Here is a 9742-nt window from a genome sequence, read left to right as displayed (position 1 = left end):
TCGGGGTCGACGGAACCACCTAAAACTATTCCTTTTGCAAATGCATTTAAGCATTTAAGCATCACTCTAACATATGTAACTATTCCTCAAATGCATTTAACCATCATTTTCAGTCTAACATAAGCAAATGATACTAACTGGAGTTCAACACATTATAGGAATACACAACCATTGTTCACATTACATAGTGGAGTTCAAATGCACAATCCATCCTTTTCTCACAAAAGGATGAATAGCATATTAGTAGGTACATAAATAGCCAGAGTTCACAATTAGTTCTAGAACCATACATTACACTACCATAATTCTAAGTTACTAGGCCATTGCACAACCATCCTTCCCAAAAGGTCTGCAATGCCCACTAATCTTAATTCATCTTGTTCAGTTCTCCAAGATGGCCTGGATCCCCTTGATCTTCTCCTTCAGCTTCTCCTCTGCCTTCATGAGCTCAGTAATCTTAAACTCTTGCATCTGCTTCTCTTCTTTATGGTTTTCCTTAAGCTTCAGCAGATCAGCAACCTGGAACTTCAACTCTAGCTTCTCTTGGGTGAGCTTCTCCTCAAACTTTGTGAACTCTGCATTCTTTAGCTCCAAATTCTCTTGAGCCTCAATCCTCAATTGCTTCTCTTTCATATTCTTCAACTTGAGGTTTTGGATGGCAGTTGCTTGAGCACTTGTCAGGTTGCACAGGATTTCAAACTTCTGTTGAAGCTTCTCTAGAGCTGCATCTTTCTTTGCCATTTTTGCATTCATACCAGCCACCAATTCAGCTCTGCATTGGTGCTGATATGTGACAGCTGACTGCAGATAACTGAAATCCACAACCCTATCCTGCTGAAAGTCCACAAGTTGATGCACATCTTTCACTAACTTGTCATATTGTGCATCCAGCTTCTTATTTTCTTCTGTCAAATGGTGAATAGTTAAAGAACTTTGAAGATTATCATCCACCCTAGCAGACTTGCTCTCTTCAACCATTGACCAAAGCTTCAGCAATGCATTCTCCATTGTTGGGGGCCACTGCTCATCAACCCACTGAACAAACCCACAATTCTGACCTTCCTGGAAAAATAACAAGGAAAAATTTAGTACAATACAACTACTAATAATAGTAAGCAACAGTTAGTTCATGCCAGTAGCTAATGTTGGTACTGACCAACACTGAATTTGCACATCCATGTGCTAAGCAAGAGGGTGATCAGTATATAATTAGCAGAGTAACACTACATTCAACTTTGCATAATAACCAACTTACAATTGGCCATTAATATAATGGAATCCTACATTAGCCTAGCTAAATACACTACATTAGCCTGCAGGAACAAACTAGCTAATGACAGTACCTACTATCAGCAGTAAGCAACAGTTACTTATTAAGAGTCACACATCAGCTAATGGCTAATGTGAGTACTAAGCAACATTGCATACAACAGAGCATTCATGTGCACACAACAGAGCATGCTTGAGCCTATATTTAGCCTAAATGCACTCTACTGACCATAATATTCACCATTCCTACAATGAGCACTACAGTATGACATATATGACTAACAAAATTACCAATCACATAACTGAATAACAATTGGCAAACAAGACTATGTGACTTCCAATGAACATATCCTGTGCATAATCAATAAGGCAAGAAAATTACCGGCTCTGCACATGCTAAGAACCTTCTCCCAGTCATTGTTCCTTCAAATGCAACAAGCCTCTCTGATGGCTTCCCATGCTTCTCGCACAGCACTATCAGATCTAGCTCAAGACCATTGTAATCCGGGTCCTGAAGAGAGAAAGGCACCTGCCAGAGCAAAATCCAAGTTAGCATCATGTGCAGAGGACGAGGACAAAGCAAATCAAACGAAATCCTCACAGCAAAGACCACCTAGACAGAAAAATCCCAAAATTTTCCTAAACCTAGCCCTAACCCTAGCTCCAATGGAGTAACTGACCTGATTGAGCCCATCGGTGGAGGTTTCAGAGTGCATGTACGGGAGGCTTGAGTTCTCGTCGCTGCTCTCGTCTTCAAAAACCATGGCTGCGGCAGTGTCGTGTGGCGTCCGGTGGGGGCGGGCGCAGCCGGCGGCGAGGCAGAGAGAAGGAAGAAGAACGCAGAGCAGAGAGGGGGGAGTGAGCGGGGGTGTGGCTCAACCGCACCAGCCGCGCCCTCAACGGGAGCCGGCCTTGTCCCAGTCAGCGCGCGGGCAGGCGCGCACTGGCCAGCGTGTCGCCTGACGGGCGGGCCCAACCGGTCAGCTTTTCTGTCAATACGTATAAAACACACTTTTAGTCTTTTTTGCAACGGCTCGCCCCAATCTTGGTACTGACATGTAAAAATTACCAATCTTGGTACCAATCTGCTTCCAATGCCCCAATTGTGGTACTTCTGTGCAATTTACTTTATGCAAGTTGATTCTTGTTCCCATAAGTTGTTTGCTCACAAAATCCCTATGCATAGGAAGTGGGTTAGACTTAAATGTGCTAGTTATATTCTTCATGATGCTCTCTTTATGTTTCAATTCTTATCTTTTATGTGAGCATCATTGAAATCATCATGCCTAGCTAGGGGCGTTAAACGATAGCGCTTGTTGGGAGGCAACCCAATTTTATTTTTATTCCTTGCTTTTTGTTCCTGTTTAGTAATAAATAATTCATCTAGCCTATGTTTAGATGTGGTTTTATGCTTTTAATTAGTGTTTGTGCCAAGTAGAACCTTTGGGAAGACATGGGGAAAGTCTTGTTGATCATGCTGTAAAAAACAGAAACTTTAGCGCTCACGAGAATTGCTGCCATTTTTATCTGGAGAGTGATATTTAGTTAATTATTTTTGAAAATTATTAATAGATAAATTACTCAGGTCCATCGATTTATTTGTGAATTTTATGAGTTCCATAAGTATACGTATGATTCAGATTACTACAGACTGTTCTGTTTTTGACAGATTCTGTTTTTCATGTGTTGTTTACTTATTTTGATGAATCTATGGCTAGTATAGTTTATAAACCATAGAGAAGTTGGAATACAGTAGGTTTAACACCAATATAAATAAAGAATGAGTTCATTACAGTACCTTGAAGTGGTGATTTATTTTCTTATACTAACGGAGCTTACGAGTTTTCTGTTAAGTTTTGTGTTGTGAAGTTTTCAAGTTTTGGGTAAGGATTCGATGGACTATGGAATAAGGAGTGGCAAGAGCCTAAGATTGAGGATTCCCAAGGCACCCCAAGGTAATATTCAACGATAGCCAAGAGCCTAAGCTTGGGGATGCCCCGGAAGGCGTCCCCTCTTTCGTCTTCGTTCATCGGTAACTTCACTTGGAGCTATATTTTTATTCGCCACATGATATGTGTTTTGCTTGGAAGGTCATTTTATTTTATTTAGTTTTGCTTGCTGTTTGAATAAAGTATCAAGATCTGAAATTATTAAATGTTAGAGAGTCTTCACATAGTTGCATAATTATTCGACTACTCATTGATCTTCACTTATATCTTCCGGAGTAGTTTGTCGTTGCTCTAGTGCTTCACTTATATCCTTTTAGAGCACGGTGGTGGTTTTATTTTTAAGAAATTTATGAACTCTCATGCTTCAACTATATTATTTTGAGAGTATTTAGAACATCATGGTAATTTTCTTTGGTTATGAAATTAGTCCTAAATATGATGGGCATCCAAGAGGGATACAATAAAAGCTTTCATATAATGTGCATTGAATACTATGAGAAGTTTGATACTTGATGATTGTTTTGAGATATGAGGATGGTAATATTAGAGTCATGCTAGTTGAGTAGTTGTGAATTTGAGAAATACTTGTGTTAAAGTTTGTGATTCACGTAGCATGCACGTATGGTCAACCGTTATGTTATGAAGTCGGAGCATGATTTGTTTATTGATTGCCTTCCTTATGAGTGGCGGTCGGGGACGAGCGATGGTCTTCTCCTACCAATCTATCCCCCTAGGAGCATGCACGTAGTACTTTGTTTCGATAACTAATAGATTTTTTCAATAAGTATGTGATTTCTTTATGACTAATGTTGAGTCCATGGATTATACCCACTCTCACCCTTCCACCATTGCTAGCCTCTCTAGTACCACGCAACTTTCGCCGGTACCATAAACCCACCATATACCTTCCTCAAAACAGCCACCATACCTACCTATCATGGCATTCCCATACCCATTCCAAGATATATTGCCATGCAACTTACCATTGTTCCATTTATTATGACACGTTTCATCATTGTCATATTGCTTTGCATGATCATGTAGTTGACATCGTATTTGTGGAAAAGCCACCATTCATAATTCTTTCATACATGTCACTCATGAGACATTGCACATCCCGGTACACCGCCGGAGGCATTCATATAGAGTCATATTTTGTTCTAAGAATCGATTTGTAATTCTTGAGTTGTAAGTAAATAAAAGTGTGATGATCATCATTGTTAGAGCATTGTCCCAGTGAGGAAAGGATGATGGAGACTATGATTCCCCCACAAGTCGGGATGAGACTCCAGACGAAAATAAATAAATAAAAGAGGCTAAAGAAGCCCAAATAAAAAAGGGGGGAAAAAGAGGCCATAAAACAAAAGGAGAATGCCCAAATAAAAAATGAGAGAAAAAGAGAGAAGGGGCAATGCTACTATCCTTTTACCACACTTGTGCTTCAAAGTAGCACCATGATCTTCATGATAGAGAGTCTCCTATGTTGTCACTTCCATATACTAGTGGGAATTTTTCATTATAGAACTTGGCTTGTATATTCCAATGATGGGCTTCCTCAAAATGCCCTAGGTCTTCGTGAGCAAGCAAGTTGGATGCACACCCACTTAGTTTCTTTTGTTGAGCTTTCATACACTTATAGCTCTAATGCATCCGTTGCATGGCAATCCCTACTCACTCACATTGATATCTGTCGATGGGAATCTCCATAGCCCGTTGATACGCCTAGTTGATGTGATACTATCTTCTCCTTTTTGTCTTCTCCACAACCACCATTCTATTCCACCTATAGTGCTATGTCCATGGCTCACGCTCATGTATTGTGTGAAGATTGAAAAAGTTTGAAAACGTTAAAAGTACAAAACAACTGCTTGGCTTTTCATCGGGGTTGTGCATGATTTAAATATTTTATGTGGTGAAGATGGAGCATAGCCAGACTATATGATTTTGTAGGGATAGCTTTCTTTGGCCATGTTATTTTGAGAAGACATGATTGCTTTGTTAGTATGCTTGAAGTATTATTATTTTTATGTCAATATTAAACTTTTGGCTTGAATCTTATGGATCTGAATATTCTTGCCACAATAAAGAGAACTACATGGATAAATATGTTAGGTAGCATTCCACATCAAAAATTCTGTTTTTATCATTTACCTACTCGAGGACGAGCAGGAATTAAGCTTGGGGATGCTGATATGTCTCCAATGTATCTATAATTTTTTATTGCTCCATGCTATATTATCTACTATTTTGGATGTTTATGGGCTTTATTATACACTTTTATATCATTTTTGGGACTAACCTATTAACCCAGAGCCCAGTGCCAGTTTCTGTTTTTACCTTGTTTTAGGGTTTCGAAGAAAAGGAAAACCAAATGGAGTCCAATTGACCTGAAACTTCACGGAACCCATTTTTGGAAGGAAAGAAGCCCAGAAGACTTAAAGTGCATGTAAGGGAAGCTTCAAGGAGGCCACAAGGTAGGGGGCGCGCCCACCCCCCTAGGGAGCGCCCTCCACCCTCGTGGGCCCCTCGTGGCTCCCCTGACGTACCTCTTCCACCTATATATCTCCATATACCCTAAAACAATCGGGGAGCACAATAGATCGGGAGTTCCGCCTCCAGAAGCCTCCGTAGCCACCGAAAGCCAATCTAGACCCGTTCCGGCACCCTGCCGGAGGGGCCAATCCCTCTTCGGTGGCCATCTTCATCATCCCGGTGCTCTCCATGACGAGGAGGGAGTAGTTCTCCCTCGGGGCTGAGGGTATGCACCAGTAGCTATGTGTTTGATCTCTCTCTCTCTCTCTCGTGTTCTTGAGGTGATATGATCTTGATGTATCGCGAGCTTTGCTATTATATTTGGATCCTATGATGTTTCTTCCCCCCTCTACTATATTGTAATGAATTGAGTTTCCCCCTTGAAGTTATCTTATCGGATTGAGTCTTTAAAGACTTGAGAGCAGTTGATGTATGTCTTGCCGTGCGTATCTGTGGTGACAATGGGATATCACGTGATTCACTTGATGTATGTTTTGGTGCTCAACTTGCGGGTTCCGCCCATGAACCTATGCATAAGGGTTGGCACACATTTTCGTCGTGATTCTTCGGTCGAACTTTGGGGCACTCTTTGAGGTCCTTTGTGTTGGTTGAATAGATGAATCTGAGATTGTGTGATGCATATCGTATAATCATGCCCAAGGATACTTGAGGTGACATTGGAATATCTAGGTGACATTAGGGTTTTGGTTGATTTGTCTTAAGGTGTTATTCTAGACGAACTCTAGGGCTGTTTGTGACACTTATAGGAATAGCCCAACGGATTGATTGGAAAGAATAACTTTGAGGTGGTTTCGTACCCTACCATAATATCTTCCTTTGTTCTCCGCTATTAGTGACTTTGGAGTGACTATTTGTTGCATGTTGAGGGATAGTTATGTGATCCAATTATGATATTATTGTTGAGGGAACTTACACTAGCGAAAGTATGAACCCTAGGCCTTGTTTCCTAGCATTGCAATACCGTTTACGCTCACTTTTATCATTAATTACCTTGCTGTTTTTATAATTTCAGATTAGAAATACCTTTATCTACCATCCATATACCACTTGTATCACCATCTCTTCACCGAACTAGTGCACCTATACAATTTACCATTGTATTGGGTGTGTTGGGGACACAAGAGACTCTTTGTTATTTGGTTGCAGGGTTACTTGAGAGAGACCATCTCCATCCTACGCCTCCTATGGATTGATAAACCTTAGGTCATCCACTTGAGGGAAATTTCCTATTGTCCTACAAATCTCTGCACTTGGAGGCCCAACAACATCTACAAGAAGAAGGTTGTGTAGTAGACATCAGTGTCTCAACATGACGAACTGTAGCAATGGTGCATACTCAGGGAGAACACTTATAGCTTGAAATTTAGTGAGAGATCATCTTATAATGCTACCGTCGTACTAAGCAAAATAAGATGCATAAAGGATAAACATCACATGCAATCAAAATATGCGACATGATATCGCCATCATCATCTTGTGCCTTTGATCTCCATCTCCAAAGCACCATCATGATCTCCATCGTCACCGGCTTGACACCTTGATCTCTATCATAGTATCGTTGTCGTCTCGCCAACTATTGCTTCTACGACTATCGCTGCCGCTTAGTGATAAAGTTAAGCAATTACATGGTGATTGCATTTCATACAATAAAGCAACAGCCATAAGGCTCCTGCCAGTTGCCGATAACTTTTACAAAACATGACACTACAAAAAAAGACACTTCCGTGATGATACGTGTTCGTCATAGTAGGTCACGTTTTCTGTCATGCATGTACATCCATGACAATTCTATGACAGAATCAAGATAGCCATACATGTGCTGTCGTAGAAGTGTTCCATGACATTACCAAAATTATCATCATGGAAGTGTCCACTTCCATGACGATAAATCACGCGTCATAGAAGTGTTTTCGTTAAGGGTGACCAACACATGGCATCCATCATAAAAGGTTTCCGTTAAGCTATGGGGTCCGGTTTTGGATCCGATAACACGTTAACAACCCAGACTAATGGGGATTTTCCACGTGTAAAATTCTCATTTGCCAGAGGAAACACGTGTTGGCTCACCGTTGGGATAGATGTCATCCACTCATTGGACTGGAGGCGCCTATGATACGTCGACATGTGGCACAACCCAACAGAGGCCCATTACGGTGAAAAGGCCTTGGTCAAAAGGTAATGGGCCGGCCTAGGGAAAGCATGTTAACGACATGTTCGTATATCGCCCATTTACGGCCCGCGAACTCCCGGCCCATTACAGCCTATCGGAATTAAGCCCAATAGCTTCATCTGGGTCGTCCAACATGATTATAGCCCGTTGTTACTTTCAGCCCATGTATGGCCCATGATGTCTTTCGTCCCATATGAGGCCCTTCGTAACTCTGTTCCCATTAAAGGCCTGAGATGAAACTAGCCCATAATGAATAGTGTATCACTTTATACCCATTAACGACACATTATTACGTCGGTCGTTTCCAGCCCGTGTTAAATTGTGAATGCTTTTATCTCCGTGGTCATTTGGAGCATATGGAGGGACAAGATAGCGGGCTTTAATAGTGTCTTCGCGCTGCTCCAGAGAGTCATCGGTCCTGATACTAGGCAGTAGGCTGGTGTGAGCTTGGGTCATTTGATCATCCTCGATTGTGTAAAGATTCCTCTGGAATATATGCAATCCTATTGCATGGTTTAAAAAAGAATGATTCTGAAACGGGTGTAAAGCAGTGTACGTGCTTGGCCACAGCTAAACCTACTAATATATGGATTTTTTTTCAAAGCACACATGGTGTTAGTGGATCTCTGCTCCAGTTGGCGCAACGGGTGGTATCATGCCCATGCCTATATGACACGATATACTTCTTTGTAATGTAATCAGTTGTGCATGTCAATGGAAGTGGTTTAAAGCATGTAAGCTGATGCATCTTGTGCTTGCTTGTCACTATTTGTACTAGGCAAGGTCTGCAATAGATTATATATTCATTCAAACATGTACTTGGTTTGCTTCCTTTTCCTGCTTGAACATATGTAAGTTCTTATTGTCTTTACATGCTTATTTGGTGAGGAAGCCATCACCATCTAATTCATTCATATTATTTCCTTTTTAGTTGTAGTGATGCAAGGTATGTGATCGTGTGATCGGATAGTAGGTAGCTAAGGAGACGAGCCATTAGTTTGAGTTTAGGAAGAGGTGACAGCGCATGGGAGCTTGGTAGTAAGAAAATGTGGTTTGAGGTGCTTTCACATTTTCCTGAAATTTCTCATTAGTATGTAGAGTTCAACTAAACCATAAAGAACCTGGAGGTTTATCTTATCTATGTTTGTACCCATGCAAATTTTGAATTGTTTACTTTGATGGTTTATCGACTGTTAGAATATGGTAGGTTGTGTTCAACGTGCTCACAAAATTGAATAGAATCCATTCGATGTCGAATTCAGATTAAATCTATGGACTAGCTCATTCAGGTATTACAGGGCAAAACAACATTTGTTTTCTGGATTCAGTTTTGGTTCTTTTTGTAAAAATGGTCGAATAGTGATCTTAATGAAACATTGCATTTTTTCCATACAAGTCGCTCGTATAATTTGTACCTAGCAAATAAATTTGTGTCACTATCTATTCCATCAGGTAAAAACACCAACATGTTGTTTGAGATGCATGTATCAGTTGTAGCCAAGATGTGCGTATGATGATGTATTGCTGACCATGGTGCCAACTTAGAGACTTGAGACGTTGCCACTTGCTCCTACCACCATGCAAGTGGTTGATGCTTTAGTGTTGAACTATTGATGAATCCCTCTTTTCTCTTTAATCTATGTGATGATGTCCCTTACCATAAATACTTGTTATGTAGATTCAATAGAAATGATGATTTAGCCATGTTTGATAGTTATAAAACAAATGCCATAGACGATAGCTATTGCTATTATGGAGACGTTTCAAACTATTGTTCATCTGCTATTCAATGTTTGATGCT

At 40.6% G+C, this 9742-nt stretch overlaps 1 protein-coding gene across 1 annotated transcript; it reads right to left on the bottom strand.

Moving 5' to 3' along the window:
• Window positions 1-381: 381 nt before the first annotated feature.
• LOC123056886 (uncharacterized) lies at window positions 382-2033 on the bottom strand. Its single transcript, XM_044480121.1, has 3 exons — window positions 1950-2033; window positions 1652-1798; window positions 382-1062 (listed from the first exon to the last, which is right to left on the bottom strand). Exons 1-3 carry the CDS (start codon window positions 2031-2033, stop codon window positions 382-384), a joined length of 912 nt encoding a protein of 303 aa, XP_044336056.1.
• Between the last annotated feature and the right edge of the window lie 7709 nt (window positions 2034-9742).

Source organism: Triticum aestivum, chromosome 3A, assembly GCF_018294505.1.
Source record: "Triticum aestivum cultivar Chinese Spring chromosome 3A, IWGSC CS RefSeq v2.1, whole genome shotgun sequence".
Taxonomy (NCBI): Eukaryota; Viridiplantae; Streptophyta; class Magnoliopsida; order Poales; family Poaceae; genus Triticum; species Triticum aestivum.
The sequence above is the reverse complement of the archived record's forward strand: the minus strand, read 5'-3'. Positions and strand labels throughout refer to the sequence as shown.